Source organism: Lethenteron reissneri, chromosome 42 (assembly GCF_015708825.2).
Source record: "Lethenteron reissneri isolate LAM-NWPU_2019-01 chromosome 42, ASM1570882v1, whole genome shotgun sequence".
NCBI classification, from domain to species: Eukaryota; Metazoa; Chordata; class Hyperoartia; order Petromyzontiformes; family Petromyzontidae; genus Lethenteron; species Lethenteron reissneri.
The window spans coordinates 6,214,261-6,232,737 of NC_083820.1; the positions used below are offsets into that span (position 1 = coordinate 6,214,261).

The 18,477-nt window shown below is 43.6% G+C and overlaps 1 protein-coding gene across 1 annotated transcript; it reads right to left on the minus strand.

Moving 5' to 3' along the window:
* Nucleotides 1-852: 852 nt before the first annotated feature.
* LOC133352876 (antizyme inhibitor 2-like) lies at nucleotides 853-12,160 on the minus strand. The gene is made up of 12 exons (XM_061568857.1): nucleotides 11,994-12,160; nucleotides 10,787-10,919; nucleotides 9,445-9,566; nucleotides 8,286-8,459; nucleotides 7,368-7,540; nucleotides 6,888-7,022; nucleotides 6,158-6,239; nucleotides 5,538-5,624; nucleotides 4,728-4,884; nucleotides 4,112-4,215; nucleotides 2,889-3,103; nucleotides 853-2,394 (listed from the first exon to the last, which is right to left on the minus strand). The coding sequence occupies exons 3-12, from the start codon at nucleotides 9,541-9,543 to the stop codon at nucleotides 2,247-2,249; spliced, it is 1,374 nt and encodes a 457-aa protein (XP_061424841.1). The 5' UTR covers nucleotides 9,544-9,566; nucleotides 10,787-10,919; nucleotides 11,994-12,160; the 3' UTR covers nucleotides 853-2,246.
* Nucleotides 12,161-18,477: the final 6,317 nt, after the last annotated feature.

An 18,477-nucleotide genomic window follows, 5' to 3' on the forward strand; every position in this document is an offset into this window, starting at 1 on the left:
TGCTCACGTAAAACTGCATTCAAAACAAATCGGCAAAAAACATTGGCGAACCAAACTTGTACAGTACACGAAACGCATGATCACAGAATAATCGCGTGCTCCCAAACCATTCATTAATGTCAAGACGTGTAGCGGACCATGTTAACCGCTAGGGGGAAGCTGCTCACAATTGTCGACCTCGAGCACACGAAAACGGTAACGTTTTAAGAGCTCGCACCGGGAAATTGTACGTGTACCCACCCAGAATTTGGGGATTGGACCAAAATTGTCGGGCACTTAATATAGGATTAGCAAGAGCGTACTTGAAGCGCCGCAAATCAACGTATTCATGCAATCGTAAAAAGTGGCATGCTCCAGCGTTTTAATTTATGCCAAGTTGGGTTCGTCTACAACATAACCTAATCGGAAACTAAAGTTATGCTCGTCAGTAATTTCCAGAGGTGTGGACTCGAGTCATGTGACTTGGACTCGAGTCAGACTCGAGTCATGAATTTGATGACTTCAGACTCGACTTGGACTTGCATAACAATGACTTTGTCCCACCTCTGGTAATTTCCGATGAGAAGTTAAAGGTAGCAGTGCCGATCACCTGGGTATTTTTAAACCCCAATCTAAGAATGTTAAAGTTTGTGCCAATAGTTGGGTAGTAACAGTAAGGTCCGATTAAACCCGCACTGGGCTTTCTAGTCCGATACATTTAATGGACTTGATTCATTAAGCCGTCGATACCTAAGCCCTGTTAATTCTTAAAACCAGTTTAGCAATTTCAGGCTTGGATTTAACACCAATCCATCCATGTAAACCAGCTCCATGCGTTGATGTAGATATTAAAAACACTACGTAAATGCAAGATTTAAGTTTAAAATGTTTATTACAGTCACACTACAGTTAGTACTGTCAAGGAGTAAAAACTTTGTGTAAACAAATGACTTTCCCTAAACGTGTCATAAGTATTGCATTCAAAGCAAAAACCACCGGCTTTAAGGGCATGGCGAGTGCACAATGTTAAGCCTGGTCCCCTTCAAGATAATGTTCAGTCGCCAGCCAACCCTTAGAAAATGGGGGAGCACCATCTAAATTAAGTCGGCCGACCCAATGGGTTTTGCCAAGACTTGGCCACGTCCTTTCACACCACTCTTAAATCACCAGTCGCAGGTCATTAAATTACGCAGCACATAGGATCAAGTGGACCTCATTTTCCAACTCGTATCATGTAAAGCAAGCTCAAAAAATAAAGTGTTCTTGTTGCAACACGAAAAGGAGCGTAGCGTTCCACAATTACACACTTGTAATGCGTCAATTAGGGAAGAATGGTGGCAGGTTAGAGTTTAATGTGAATGCGATTGCAAACCAATTACAAAATTTGAGGTGTGCCAGACAGACACCCCAGCCTATGTAATGCACACCACTCAAGCCCATTTCGCTGACTAAATGCCCAGCATCGGTCAAAAAAGCTTAAAAGCATAATGGGGAAAACGAGTGCTGCTGCTCTGCAAGAGACCAAGATCAGGTTGGGGATATGCGAGTGGGGTTAGTGGCTGGGTTGGCAAGTTTGTTCAGATTAGAGGTAGCATTTGGTTGGCTCGTGTGCCTTCTCCAAACTTCTAGCCCCCTCCCCCAATTGGCCTTCATTTTGTTGCTTTTCGTTTGGCGTTTAACAGCGCTGTGAAATGGAAGTGTGCACAATTGTAAAACTACAGGATCTGCAAAGCTGGGGAGAGATAAGGACAATGACCTGGCACTCTGGAGAAGCCAAACGCTGCATTGACACGAGGTGGGTTTTGTCAAGTTAATATGAAAATGCCTTCGGCAGCAATAAGGCAACAGCCCAGCAACTTGTCAAATCAACGACAAAGCTATGCCCGCAATTATACACCACCATTACCTCCCCTCAGCTGATGTGCACACAGTGGGGGGCAGTGACATTGAGAAGTGCGCACAATTTGTTAAAGCACCAAAATATAATAACCAGCATCCCACAAGGAACGTTAACTAAGAATGTAATGCTTTGTTCACCCACTTTGCCCTCCAAACAAATGTGCAAGTGTCAATCTAGAAAACAAGGGAATGCGCTTGGTGAATCGTAGTACATCAAGGGGGGGGGGGGGGGGGGGGGAGTAGGTGGCACATTTGTCAGGCCAAAAAAAAAGATTAATTTCACCATCAAGCCTAGCACCTAGCAGTCCCCCCCCCCCCAAACCAGGCTGGCCTCATTGATGCCCCCAACACCCCAGCACAGTCAGGATTTAGACATTGACGCCAGAAGCGGCAGAGGGTGGCGTGAAGCCTGGCTCGCAGCTCTCGAGACCGCAAGACAGCGGCACGGCCACCTCGTCCTCGCCACCACAGGGACGCATCTCGGAGAGAGACCTGTGCAGCTCGTGGATTGCAATCCTGCAAACGGGAGGCAGGGGGGGGGGGGGACATGGAATGACTTGGTTGCGATGCATGACCAATACATTTTTTTACGGCAATAACATAGGTTTAGTAACTTTATGTGGGGGGGGGGGTGCACAGTCTAAGTGGCAATTATTTGTTAATTATTAAGGCATTGTTAAGCTGTCTAACTAGTTAAGCTTTCAAGCACAGGGTAGCATAGACACCTACAATTATTACCCCAAGTTGGGATTGCACCTTCCTTTTAATTAGCTGTGTATTGATAATGGCAATGATACATGCATCAACTCAAGTTAAGAATTACATATAGTACACCAAGTGTTATTACTGTGGAATGTTTGAGCGAGCAATCTGCCTCTAGTAGTAGAGGCATCATTAGGTGTCGACGGTGTCTATAGTAGTATTTAGAAGAGCCGCTGGTGAAGTCAGTGGTTAAAGTGGCTTGGTGTTGTGATCATGGTGCAGGTGGCATTGTAGATTCCTCAACTTACCAGTCTGCATTGCGGATTACATAATGCAGCGGAGGCTTGGGGAATCCATTGAATTTGGATGCAGCCGCCATGGTGTATGCGCCCATGTTGCGGAACAGCAGCCAGTCGTCCACGTGCAACTCTGGCAGCTGCATGCGCTCCACCACGCGGTCCAGCCCATCGCAAGTGGGGCCCCACAGTGACGACTCGAACATTGGCTCCTCTGGCTCAACATGCTGTAAACGCCACAAAAAAAAAGTTTATTTCAACATGCACAACCTCAAATGCCAAATGTTTGCCGTTATCAGAGGTATATAAATTTTACCCATCTAACCAGAACAAATTACAAAGCCAGACACTTGTATTGATGCTGGAAACAATAGATCCAAATTTAAAAGGTCAAGAAAAGGTCATGTCCTCCACTGTTTAGCCCTCATTAAAATGCACAGGTCAGTTTGATCCACCACAAATCTGACCAAAGCATGGTTAACTTGTCACAACTCGCCAAGTTTGACCCTCGGATGGTATGACAACCATGCAAAGCATGGAGTCAAAAGGTGCTTGCCTGCAATCATGCAGGTAGTGTGGGGGTTACAATCTTTTGTATTGTGGGGGTATTCTCGCATGGTACTGTTCATGTCAGTGTAAAGCAGAGCCAGAAGACTAAAAAAAACATCTTCAAAAGGGCAGCCCACATGAAGATTCTTTTAACGATATGCATCTTCAAGACTATTTTTGGCTCAGCAGAACGAGATTCCCCTCTGATGCCAGATAATGTCCGATAAAACCAAAGTTAAATATTTTCTTGCACTCACTGCACCTTAAATTGTACATGCAAAAGCTCATGAAAAACAGTTGATTGTATGCTTCTACTAACAAGTCTAGATTTAACATGCAGTATATTAGCAAGACGTCCAAATCGTGACAAGTGAGGAATCTATGGAGGGGAGGAATCAATAAGTTTGTGCATCGATGTGCTCATCAGCACCTCAAACAAAAATTAGAATATTTTCCAAATCTTCCACTAAACGCAGATCATGTTAATCAGACTGAACAGCTCCACGAGTCTAGTTAACCTATACAGCCAACTGCACTTATCTGCACAAATAATCCGCAGTCAGTGCCGTCAATCCTCACATCGATTGCCTTTATTGCTTTGTGCTTTGAATGAGCTGCCTTCCCCATAGCAGCTGTTGAAAGCCACTGGCCATAACCGAAAATGGAGCAACATGTGGAACATTTACCTTGTAAACAATGGGATCTGGTTGAACGTGGTCAAACAGGATGCAATTGAAGGAGCCATACACGCCATCATTGACATAGTACATGTGCACCGGCTCTTCACCTCCTGTTGTACAAGATCAAAAGGAAAAGGTTAAACAAGGTAAGAATTACAATCCATTTCAAAACAAGTGATAAAGTTGTCACATTAAAAAAGGAGATTAGCACAACAGCTGCTGCCAACAGCCAATTACTCAAAAGATGCAGGAACAGATTGCCAGGTGGTCAGGGTTAAAAAAGGTAACCATTCCACTCCTTCCATAAAGCATTCTTAAAAGTTCAGATCCAGAAAAGCCTGCATTGCGATGTTTGACCAATTCGCTTGTAAACAGTTTTTGCAAGTGGATGAAATTTGAGTACCCATAAAAAACAAGTGGGAAACTCAAATTTGCCAATGGATTCACAAATCTAGTTCTGGCCATCTGTGCCCACAGCTTTGGAGATAGTGATAAAACCCTTCTTAAAGAGCTGGATTGCACCCAGTAAAATCTGCCATCATCAACCCAGCCGAATAAATACAGCAGCCTCGTAAAGAGGACAAAATGCAAAGCAGTTGCCATGAAAACGGCAATGACTTGCCATTGGCGGAGGCCTTGGAGAACGTCTTCTTGGCAATGATGTTGACAGCCAGAGTAAAAGCAGAGGTCACGTAGTAGCGGCCAGGCTCAGCAATGATGTTTACGCCACAGCCCTTTGGAAAGTACAAGTCTAGAGCTGGGTTCACCACAGCAGCAATCTGGAGAGAAATAACAACGCACAAAGATCCAAAAGTAGCAACTTAGTCAAGCTGTCAACAACCAGCGATTCTAAAAGGTGTAGTGCCAATGACATTGCTAAAACCAATGCCTATGTACTAATTAAGATGTACAATAGAGAGTCCTAGGCCAGTTTATAAGTGCCCATTGGTGCATTAACAGATCTCATGGGCCAATGGCAACAACTGTAAAGCATATTTTGTTAGTTTAACAGAGAACATTTCCCCATCTTGATTATTCGTCTTTAATTATGGTGGCATCTCCATTGCCAATAGAAACTATAGAATTTTTTTCACGAAAGTTAAAGCTCGAGATGGGAAGGATACCCTTATGTACTGGAGAGGTAAGAACGGGTAGCGGTAGGCTCGTTAACCGGTGTGCTTGTCACCAAGTTTGAAAAAGAGTTGAATGATTATAGTGGTTAAAACAGTTAATCTGCAGGGGGGTATTAGCTAATAATCTACAAAGGAGTTTAACAACCTGTGATGTCATTGATTATAGTAGGTCACAATGTACAATTGCTCTACGCCCAAAGCTCCAATGGTGAAAATTACCCGCGACTTAAGTGGGGAAAAAATAAATAAACCTACTTTCCAAATAGGACTCATTAAATCAATGTTAAAAACAAACCAACCTCATCAAAGGTCAACTTTGCGTTTGTGTCAGAGCCAGGGAACCCTCCTCCAATGTCCAGCAGATTCATGTTGAAACCCATTTCAGCCTGCAAACAAGCATTCATGTACATATTAGCAATTGCATTAAGATACACCTACCAATGTCATATAGGTTCCAAGACCCATTTAAAACATCAACCTACAAGCTAAAAAATGTATTTCGATTTAAAGCTTTCGTGACTGCAGGGATTCATTGCTTCAGCAGTACAATACTCAAGCCGATTTTTTTTTTTAAATTGAAGATTTAATTTAAAATGAACACCACTTTGCACATACAATGACAATAAAAAATTTAGCAAACCAGTCCATTTAGGAATTCGGCATTTAGGGGATTAGACTATAAGTGTAAAAAGCGACCAAGTGGAAGCTTTCACATGCACCATTTTGATAGTTTAGATTTTTCCATGTAATAGTAACTGATATTGGTAACCTGTGCAGTATGCTACATCAAGATTGGGCAACAGGGATTTTGCAGGTTGAGAATACATGTTAAGTGTCCTTAATTAGCACGCAGTCAAAAGAAACAATTAGGTCACAACCAACAAAGAAAATCCCAAGGCTAACTATCTGGGAAACTTACAGCGATGTTGAAGAGCACACGGGCGTCGGCAATGGACTGTGCATACGTTTGTGCGTCTTGACAGCCGCTGCCAACGTGGAAGCTACATGGAAGCCAAAAAGTACAAACGTTTAAATTGGGAAATTGGCGACGATTATGGCAATCTTTTACAGCAAATTTGACCTCCGATGTTACTGGAACAATTTGGTGATAAACCAATAGAGATCAGGAAAAAATAGTCCATCTATAGCCACACAAAACCAGTATGCATCACATAAGCGTTTTTATCCATTATCAAGTCCTATGCCTACGACTTAAAGCAACCAGCAAGAATTGACACTTGATAAGTTGTGCATGGTTGGAACTAAACAAATGTAAGTAAATGTATACAAAGTAGCAATTGTCCGAGCAAATTTAAATTATTGCATTCCACTCATAAGCGAAACTACCATTTTTACTTTGCAGCTAGTAGTGCAACATCCTATCAAAACCCCAGGGAGACGTTAAACTACTTGACATCAAAAGCTTGGTTTAATCACCTTTTAAGGAACGTTTGACATTAGATATAAAACAATTGTGAAAAATGTTACAGTACGTTTTTTTGTCAAGTCATTGGCGACCTGCGTCTGGGACCAACTTGGTATATAAATTTAGCAGTTTTATCATAGACAGTTGAAACCCAAAATCAAAACCAGGATAGAGCAGTTATAGCTGACTAGGACACCGCAACCTTATTTATGCGAATATTCACCTCACGCCCACAACATCCACACCCAGATTGCGCGCAGTTTCCAGGAGTTGGCGGCTGGCCTTCAAACTGGCACCAAACTTCATGCTGAAGCGGCAGATGGACTTCGAGTCGTCCGTCACGATGCGCAACACCATCCTGCACAGGATAGACAAAAATTAGATCCTTCTGCCAATACATTTTTTATGTCAGACAAAAATTGTGCCCCAAAACAAAATGGTTTTTATATATATATAAAATCTTCAGAGTTTACCAAATTGGATTGGCTATGGGTGGAGGGGGACAAAATCGCACTCCCCACAAACATTTAATAAGTTGACTAAATGTTGAGCATTTGTTAAATACCAAGGAGAATGATGAAATGACATCCACCGACTAAGGACTCTACTAATGTGCCACTGGTCGTCAGACTAGCCAAAGACAGACCAAAATAAAAATGGTCACTAAAACACAGCTGGGCTGTGTGGGAGGGCGCATCCTCACTTGGCATTAGGATTTATGCGGGCTGCCTTGTGCAGCTCGGCATCGTTGTCGAACGTCATGAGGTTGACGCCGTGCTCGGCCGCGTAGCGCACGTGCGACGCTTGCTTGCAGGGGTTTGCATAGATGATGCGGTCAGCGCTCACACCAAGGCTCTGCACCAGTGCTATCTCCGCCTGCACAAAAAAAAGATTTGAAAAGTTAATGTAAAGACACAAAGGTGCAGAATCTGTGCAAGGTGTTCACAACTGACATTTCATGTAGGAATAAGATTCAATGGGATTTAAACAAGATTCAAAACTTTTTATGCGATTAATTCACAATGCCACCGGACACATATTTTCGAGTTGGATCCCTCTAATTTACAAGGAAACCAACTGGTCGCAAGGGTGGGCTATAGTAAATTGCTACATGCCCATTAAATACAAGCATAAATACCAAGCAATAACAGTGTACAACGAGGTATTGTTCAAATGATGAAAGTTCATCACAGGTGTTCCAAAACAAATACAGATAATAGGTGAAGTGGGTAAAGGATCCTTAACAGGTCAAATAAACCTAGGTGTGTGAAGACCGTGCTTCTAGGCAGATGGACATGTACACCTAAATGCACTGGTTTCTGCCAATACAGCTATTCGTGCACTGGGTTTAAAACGTATGACTTTTCCTTGCAAACATGGCATTTGCAGTAAAAATATTAAAAACTACCGATGGATTCTAATATACAACTCTTTTAAATACATCCATATGAGCATTTTTTTGCATCAAACCACCAATTTCCTCCATCTGTAAAGCAAACGATTTTCACAAGCAGTTATTTCCAATTGTCTTGATGCCTTTGTGTAGCCAACTATTATTGGGATAGTTTAAGAGCCCTTTTCTCAGGCTTATCACAACAATGGCCCACAACACTGAACATACCTTGCTGGCGCAGTCGAAGCCAGCGCCCAGGGTGGCGAGGGTGTGTACGATGGTCTGTGTGTTGTTGCACTTGACAGCGTAGAAGGGCCGCACACGTGGCAGGGTGCCGAGCCAGCGCAGGTGCTTCCTCACGATGTCTCCCAGGTCCACCACGTAGAAGGCATCCTTCTCATCCTGGGAGGTGACAATAGGAACGACCCGCATTAAGAAAGCCCATTAAAAAAAAGGCACCCAGCAATCCGTTTACTCAATGTCTTAACTTTATATTTAACCAAATTCTCAGTCAAGGGCATATTTTGGCAACTCTGAAATAGCTGCCCAACCCCCACAAACTGATCAATTGATCCCATGCAAGCACAAGGACCCACGCAGCTGCCCTGCATTACATTTCAAATCAATAGTACTCTTGTCAAAACCACCCTCGCAGCAGGAGGTGTTGCCTAAAAGACCACGAGTAGGATAGAGGCATTCTTTCCAGATCAACCTCAAAGATTGCAAAGTCCTGAAGCCCTTACAATTTTAAATAGCCCATTTTTTTTACTTTAAGATAAGTTTTCAATTTTGTCTTAAAATATATTTATCCTGTACCATCTTTCCAACCTCCATGTACACAGGCAAACAGGTTGCTTCACATAAAGGAGCCCAACTCCAATTGCGTAAAAAAAATCAACATTACAACCGTTGAGGCACTTTTGCAGTTATATATTTAAAGCAACGTTTAAGCAGGTGCACAAGTTTGGGATTTAACATATTTATTAACTATAAAATTGAGTGTCAGAATTGTGGATAGGACATAGCACTACAAAAGCAGTAACTATAGTTTAATTTCCAGCCACAGCTAACAATGGCAAGTAGTAGAACTGGTCCTATCCACCACCCTCCCCCCACTTCATGACTAATAGATTAGGAAGGGCCTTCATCCAGTAGCAGACTGAAAAAAAAGAGCACTCGTTTCAGTTTCATGAATTCCCATATCCCATTTTTAAAGCATTTTAATCATCAATGTTGATATGGGCATTCCATTTCTCCCACTCTGGCCAAAATTAAAAATCCATAGCCGTACCAACATTAAGTGTCACACGCATTTCAGACAGTTTTTAAGGGGGACTTTTTATTACTTGAAAAGGACGATTCTATGTAGTTCTTTTTTTCATCATACCGTTCTCATTTCTTGGATGCGGGCCTCCAGCATATCATGAAGGCTCACGTCATCCTCCAGTGGAGTCAGCTTCAGCTCACTTGTTTCAAGTCCAGACATGGCTCCCTTAAAACTTATTTTCACTGGGAAGAGAAAGAGGGGTGCAAAGAAGCTCAATTATATTGTGCATGGGAGTCTTTCAATGCCACTTGCTACCGTGGCCTGCTAGACTGCAAATGATGTATAATCCAGAGGACAATGAGGCGCCACAAAGCCAACATTTTATCATCACACAACAGCATTTTCATGAGGGTGTAGTGATTTCAGTGTACTTGCTGGCATAATCTGATGCAGGTATTGTTAAGGGGCAACAGACCGTTCATCAAGCATACATGCCAATTTTGCTTAAATTAAAGCCCACTCTTAAAGTTGCTTGCCAAGCAAAATATTTTTTAATGTACCCAACACCAAGCAATTTTCAACATGAAATATTAGTACCAACAACTCTAAACAAAGCCATTTCAACAAAACCACTGTGGAAAAGCGACTAAAATATTTGAAACAGAATGCTTTCCATAGTGAAGATTGAATATACATGTGTTTTCAGGAGAGGACAGTTTGGGGAGTACAACTGCAAACATAGTGCTTGGGATGGTGGGGAAGAGTAGACTTGGAGCGACTCTAACAGGAAAAGCTCATGGGGTTTTCCAAGTATGGATGGGAGTGTGGCAAGTAGCTATTTTAACAAGTCGAGTTGGATGATGTATTCTAAAACCCATCTCATTTGTTAGCTCAAACTGATTACACCCAAAACATTAACAGACAGGCTAGTTCCACTTACAGGTCACTTCGACACCCCCCCCCCCCCTCCAAGGTAAACCCCTAATAGAGGTTTGCTGCCAACACTACTGTCCATCCTGGTTTCTCAATTTCTGCCAGGAATTCTACTCGAGTTACCACGTTTACATAACCCATCTCTGCCCCCCCCCCTCCAATTCTTAAACCGCATTCTTCTTGATTGGTGGTTGCCAAATGGTGACGCAGTACCGCCATTTTTGGCAAGAACGCTTGGTGTGCGTATATATATAGCAGGTTAAAGCTCTACAATTAAGACTACTAATGTATTGTGGCCGTCACTTAAGGGAGGTCAAGAGTCCCTACATCGATATTTGGCCTACTCTTCCACACTGGTCACACAATGGAAAAGTGTACCGTACCCTACACTTCACAGCCACCACACGCCGTTGAGCCAGCATGTGAATACGTATATGTATATATATTTGGAGAATTAAAATGGGCAAAGTGGCTTTTTGTTGCACATGGGGTTCGGGCGAAAAAAAAAGACGATCGCGTAAGACCTTACCGTGAAATTAAAAAGATCCGAGTTCAACAGAAGGGCTTCGTCACCGAGGTCGCCAAGGGGGCTCTCTGTAGTGCTCCAGATGAACAAGGGAACCCGCTAAGAGGCCCTTTTCAGTCTGGTTTGAGTAAGTGTCCTGGAGTAAGAGAGAGGCCACCCACCACGCAAAATATATAGCAGTCATTAGGAGACAATCACAAGTTCCTTACATTGTAATTAAAAAGTGAGCGCATGGGTGCCACACATTGTAAAATCGAGGACACGAATTCGCCCACATCCTAAAACTTGCGGCACCGGTATAAAGTTTGGACAAGTTTCGTGATATAATAGAAGCATAAACACAGGGGTGTTTTTTAAAAAGATGGACCCGATTTCAAAGCGGACCCAAAGAGTACCGCTTTTAAATTGGGTTCATCTTTTTGAAACTCGTTGCATAATGCACGATAGCCATCTCAGTGAATTAAGTTTCTCGAGACGCCAAAGTTCATATGGAAAGCAGTTAACTTTGTAATAAACCGTATAATGGCGCGTACTTTATTTTAAAAGTTGTATGAACATTTATGGAAAAAACAATCACTATTAAGAGACTGATATTTTACAGAATTAGTTTATTTTACTAAATTAGTTTTTTTAAGGCTTCCGGTTTCAAGAACATTTTTATTAAGTCCTGTATGAAAGGCAGGTTTAATATTTAACACAAAGACTAAGCGCATTCAAAGGTTACACGTGTCCTTTCGTTTATAAAAAAAAAGACGTTAGGTTTGGGAAACAAACTTTTTTTTTAAACGTAAAATTTAAACTCATGGTTAAATTTAACATTTCCGTGCCACGTATATTTGGAACCTTCCTCTCACTCAATATATATATTTTTTAAACGGACAGAAGACGCGATCAACGCCAACAAAAACGCACATTTATAAGGATTACATAAGCAGGCAATGCTCGTACGTCATGTAACGCACGAATTGAATCCACGTAGTAGTTTGGCACGACTCGTTACACAATGAGTCACACCACGCCACGTAACGGAACCGGCTTTTTCTGGCCACGTCCGACAGGAATACAAATGTAAAAAAATATATATACACCGGATAGACCTTTATTTAATTACACATTCGTTGCTAAACACTAAAAAAAATTTACTCGCGCACACATACCCACATTAAAACACGTTTTACAAATAACGCGCACGCTCGAAACACACATTTACCTTAAAAAGCATTTACAAAGGCTTTTTCCATTGAAGTCTACGCGTCGGAATTGGAGTGCAGTGGGCGACGCAGCGTGGAGATGAGCAGCAGCAGCGACAATGCCCTCGTGCTCGGCCCCCGCCTTATATAGGCGTGACAGTGTGGGCGGGGTAGAGAGGGGGAGGGGCACTTTGGGTGAGGGGGAGGGGTGGCTCTGCGCGCGACGCAGCCAGCGCGAGCCGGCTTGCGGCGGATTCCCGCCAACCAGCGTCACGTGACTGCGCTTCCCCCCCCTCCCCTCAATCTCCGGTCCCCCCCCCCATCCGGCCCACAATTGTCATACCACGTGGCCCCCGCTTAACCCCTCCCCCTCCCCCGCTCGCCCCCCTCTCCCACCGTCATCGGCTAGCTCCGCCCCCTTCCGTGACGTCATCGCAACCGGTTGAAAATGTTGCGTGACGTTGTTTCGAAACGTGGTAAATATCTCTGCCGCGATCACCAACAACGTCAACCACCATCGCACGCAATCGTAACCGGGCCGTGATTGAAAATATTTTGCTTAAATAAAACTAAGCACCGGCGGCGCAGATTAATAATTTAATCGAGCGGCGTGCGATTTAATGGAATCGATTGCATCCGATTCTATTTCCCACCCCACGTGACCCCACCACCCCACGTGACCCCCCCCCCCCCCCACGTGATCGCCACCCCCCTCCCCACTGTTTCCCCTTCTAGGGACGTCACGCAATTGAACGGATGTTATGACGTCATCGCAGCGCGTGACACGTGTTAATTATTATTGGTTGGAGGTGGAAGAGAACGTAAATATTCTTAGGTGTTTTCGGTAAAGTCACGAAGGTAAAACATCAAAATGAATAAAATAAAATAATTAAATAAAAATTATTTTATTTTATTATTTTATTAATTTTGATGTTTTACCTACGTGACTTTACCGAAAACACCTACGAATATTATTCCTTGCAGTCACGAAAGCTTCAAGTCGAGAACGTAAATGTAATTAAGATAATTGGTTGGGTTTTTCAATTACGGGTATTGCCCAAACCAACCACCTGTTGGTTCGGGCTATAGTCTGGGTGTTGTTGGATGTATGATTATTTAAAAGCAGGTGAAGGTCCCACGGTGAACATGGTTGTGAAAAGTAATGCGTCTACGGTTTTAAAATAACACTGTGTGCCCAAAAAATAGCGGAGTGTGTTCATGAGCGCGTTACTCCCTGCCACCACGGTTCGTGGTTACTTCTGAACGTGGTCGTGAACGACACAGAACAACACGAGAAGCACGGAGAGATACGTGGAATTACATTTTAGAAACTGTCAGTAATACTATATTTTAATTGTATTACTTTGTTAATACAGCAATACAAAATACAATTTACATTTTAAAACGTTCAAAAGTAAATACATTGTTAAATAATGATGTCTAATAATTCCCTTTCTAGAAAAGCCTAAGTCTCAAGACTATTTTGGCCAATTCCATTTATGAGCGTTTGGCTTAGAGGGTTATTCAAGTGAGTGGCACTTTGTAGGAATTGAAGTGTTATCCCTCGATGGGGGTGGGGGGGGGGGTTGCCTTCAGGTTCTATGATTTCCTCCCACATGAAGTCAAACACTAATGTAATTGGTCTAAAGTGTCTTGAGACTGGATAAATATAATTACAGTACAATTATACTATTGGGTTGCAGCCGTGGTGGAGCGGTGACCAGCGCACCGTGCTGCGTTTGATTCCTAGCGATTGAAATCATCGGTAGCGACTGAAATCTGAATCGTCCCACCCACTTACTCATCCCCCACATTAGCAACGACCAGCCTGAAGTACCGTCAAATTACCCCCATCCATTGCCTTTGCGTGTGGAGAGAAGCCTTCATCAATGAGCACGGTGTATTAATAAAGAACTGAATGCGCTAATGGATCGATTACCATCTAACTGAATGAAAAAAAAACATGTAGACTAACGTGCCACCGCCGTGGGAATGTGGAATTTCCAAGGCCACCCCAAACGAGGTGAACCCCGAATAAAAGAGCTCGTTAGAGCAGCAACAAAGCGGCCTCTGTTGGCTGCGTTTTGTTCAAACCCGCCCGGGCGGTTTCATGGGCGAGCGAGCAAGTGGCTCGCAAACCAGTTCAACTCCTGGTCAGAGGAGGTTGACTCAGCCTCTCATCATCCTGCTGGGTCGGTCGATACAATTAGGAACACTGTATAGGGATGCGGACGTCAACAGTGGCTGCACCATGCAGAGAGACTTCCACCACATGTCATGGGCATGTGTAAGAACAAAAAAAATTCCACATGAATTTGGCGTTTCCACTCCAGACACGGGGCTGTGAACGGGTGGAAATCGCCGCATCGATGCCCATTTGAGCAGAAAATCACTTTGACTGACTATACACAACGGTTAACCATGACAAAACATGACTTTTCCGCTTTCCTTTGATCAGGCGGACACGATGACGCACAGCCAGAGGGGACACGCGTGTTTGTTTAAGAGCACAGCGGGTCCGCAACGCGATGAGTGTGTGTAGCCATGCCAAGCTCTCACGCCGTGATGTCTCCGTGCAGTACAGTACAGGGACCGGATTAAGGTGCTCGTAAGGCCCTAGGCACGTCTGTTTCGTGGGCCTTCAGTGATAACTTTCTAGAAGTTGGTACTGCTGCTGCTGCCCCGTGCTACTACAATCGCAGCTGTTACTCCGCTTGTTTCGCGCGTGGCACGGCAACGCCGCCTTGCCTCCCCGTGCCCTCTGATCTCTGTTGAGAATGAGAAAACCATTCGGAGGTGTTATTGCTAAATTTACATGGAAACAATCCCGCAAAGTTCATCTCCGCGGTTGATTTCTCTCACCTTATAAAAAAAAGATCGACATGACTCTGCCTCTTTGTATGTACAATGTGCCTAAATGTTTTTCTATGTAAATATTGTTTATTTAAGAAGATATATTGGTAACATTTTTTTATCATGCAAAAATTTCACTTTTTTTTATTAGGCCCTTTTAGTTTTAGTAGGCACAATACTGTACTGTCGGTACTGTGCCTATGGAAACTATTGGACACATTACCCCTCCAATATTCAAATATGCAAAAAATGCCCCCCCCCCCCCCCCCCCATATATTGGAAACAATTTGCTAAACCTTGGCCACAATATCTGGACTTGTCTTCATATAAATCAATGCATAGATTTCTGTTTATATGATTGTGGTTATGATTGTACTTTATTAATCCATAATCTCTGCCATTACATACAATGAAACAATAATTTAGATATTTTTCTGGGTTGGGACCCCCAGACACCCTGGAAGATTTGGTCCCCCCCAATGTTGCCTCCATGGCTACGGCCATGTACAGTATATACACTATATACTTGTGAAAGACCCAACGCAACGATATCACTGGGGTTTGATCTTCCACGAAGCTCACGGTCCACCACAAACTGTATCCACCGCACAAAACATGGCAGTAGATGCAGATACCTAATGCACAAATGGGAACATTAAAAACTCTAAAGTAGCGTGCGACTGTGGTCACCCAGAAGAGCACGTGTTTTGTGTGAAACTCAGGGTCCATATATCTTGCTCATTTCTCCAGCCCCACCCGTCCATGCACGCCACAAACCCTACCCCCTCTCCCCTGTGAACCCCTACAGCCAAACTCCTCCTCCCCCCCCCGTGCCGAACTCCTACAGCCAAACTCCTCATTTCCACCCCTCCCGTGCCTATATAAAGCCACAACAGCAGATCATTTTTCTCACCTGAAGACGGCCGCTTGTGTTGCGACCGAAACGTCGTGTTTTCTTTTATTATTTTTTCTATCTACGAGACTTTACCGAAAGAACCAGAGAGTATCTGTATAGTACTGGTGGAATAAACATTATTTAATGTATCAATAATAAACCGGCCTTCATCAATCCACTGCTGGATGAAGGCCGCATCTGCCATGAATGGATTGGATTGGCCATGCCTCGCATCGCTGGTGAATGCGGGTTGAATGCGAAGGAAGGACGGGGTGGACAGGACCAGTTCAGATATCACGCGTAAGCGATGTTAGCCGTGGCCGGACATTGAACCCACGCATCTGTGACTGTATGTTGAACTTCTTTCGCACCGTACGTAGCCAACCGCGCTAATCGGGGGTGCGGGAGAAGGACAACAAGCGCCTCTTCCTGGCAGCAAATTAAAAATTCCTAATTTGCTACTTTTAATCGTAAAGTGGAAAGACAAACGCTACTGTGAAGGTTGTGTGCCACAATGATGTCCATTTATGTACAACAATGCATTCAATGAATGCAGTGTCGTAAGCATGTTTTTTTGTATACTGTATGCACATGTATTTTAAGTGCTGACTTGTAATTCTTTGAAGGTCACGGGATTTGTTTTCTCTCGTAAATTTGGTAATTTGCCAACTTGGTCTGTACTGTATGTTACAAACGTTCCCTTTGTTAGTGCCATCATCATCATTGTCATAATCAAAGCCGATGCAGCCACCATCATTATCATCGTCGTTGCAATCAGAATCATAACTATCACTATCTTCAACACAACCGTTAGTACAATAGCTAACATCACATCCACGTACTTAAAATGATCACAATATCCATTTTGAGTTACCGTATTATGATGATGATCCTTCTGCGAGAGAGACTGGACCACAATTCTACAGAGTTTAGTCAAATAAGATATACCCGGTCATAGGAATATGGCATGTATAATGAGGATGATGTGATTATGGGTACGTGGACATGGGGAGATATGACACTGCGTCGTATAAGTTTCTGATGTGTGGCTGGCATAACACGGTGTTTGGTGTGTTACACGGACGCAGGGTCAGGGAGGCCCTGCAACCAATGGGAGCGAATTCTAGTGGGGACAACTTGAAGAAGGACGCTTGTGTTGCGCCCGAAACGTCGTGATTTAATTTAGTTGTTTTCATTTATTTGATTTTGTACCTACGCGACTTTACAGAAAAAAACAAAGAGAATGGGAGCGAAGTTAAAAGGTCACTGATGTAGTACACAGCAAATAATAATAATTTACATAGGTAAAGGGAATTTAATCGGTAAAGGAAACTTTTGAACAATAGTACAAGTTTTGTTAAACGTCTTGGATACAAATTCCACCCAGTGGCTATAGACCCAGGCGACGTGGAACGTTGGGTCAACGTTGGACAAACGGTTCCAAAACGAATGCCAACGTTGGGCTCAATGAACCAATGCTTGAAGAGTCAGCGAGTGAGAGGAAAGTGAGAGACGCGGCTCCCTGGACATGCAAATCTGTGGATCGTGGCCGATTGTTGGGTAATCGAGGCTGGATAACGTGGCGGGTTGTGGCCAAGGGCGGCACAGTCGGGCTTTTTTACAATCGGGTTTAATTGTCTTTTTATATAAATCCTGATCATCTGAGATTGGCAGAAATCCGGTTTAATTGGTTTTCATTGCAGAACTGCACTTTTCAACGATGGGCTTCATCCATTCCAAGCTAAGGAACTCACTGGCGCCCACGATTGTGGAGAAGCTCGTGTTCATCAAGACCAACCTGCCCGCCGCATTCTACGACTACCCCGTGCCCGTCGGCCCCGAGTACGATAGCAGCACCGACGAGGAAGCAGCCTAAGCCTATCAGAGTTTCGTATTCATTAAATCAGGTTTTAATTACCCGAAATCGGGTTTAATTGTATTAAAGAAAAAAACCCGATGCCTGCCGCTGGAAAAAAAAATCTGTTTTTTTCCACTCATGGTTGTGGCAGGGGCGGTGGGATCACCATCGCGAAGCAGGCCACATCGGTCGTGGTGGCTGGAGCGTGCAGCTGCAGCGACACTCACGAGTGAATGGAGCGAGATAGGAACATTTCACAACGCGAAGAGAGAACGTGATGACGATGGAACATTCATATTTCGATACCCCAACCGCATCGGAGCATTAACAGGCCCGATGCGTCTATCTCCTTCACATTTGGAATCAACTTGCTTTTAGAGTATTTAGCTGCTATAAATTTCCACGTGATGAGACGCTTCGTTGAGCTGTCATTTGTGGCCATATCGCTTCTGAGAAGGAGCTGCTTAGCTCAGTGGGCCTTACCTGGTAACTTAAACAATTGTTTAGTTTATAGTTTAGTTTATCAACTAACTGGCATCTGTGGCTACCAGATGCCAGTGAATACCTATTGACGAGCACATATTAATCTTAAACCCAGGAGCTGATGTTTGCATTTAAGCTTCCAACCGCAACACACGGGTGCTATGCACTTCACCCCGAGTTTTGTGACTCGGCGTGACGCATGCCAACTGACAACAGCGTCGTTTGTGCGGAAATCATCGTGTGTAGGAATGTTTGTGTGCATTAACCAACGAGAACTAACAAAGAGGAAGATCCCCCTCATATGACCTTTGCAGACTGTTGGGGAAGGTGTTGTTAGTGAGCACCTATGAAGGCCGGCGCCTTTGTCACCCCAGTGGCGATGTTTACACATCGCACCAGGTACTCGTTTGAGGCC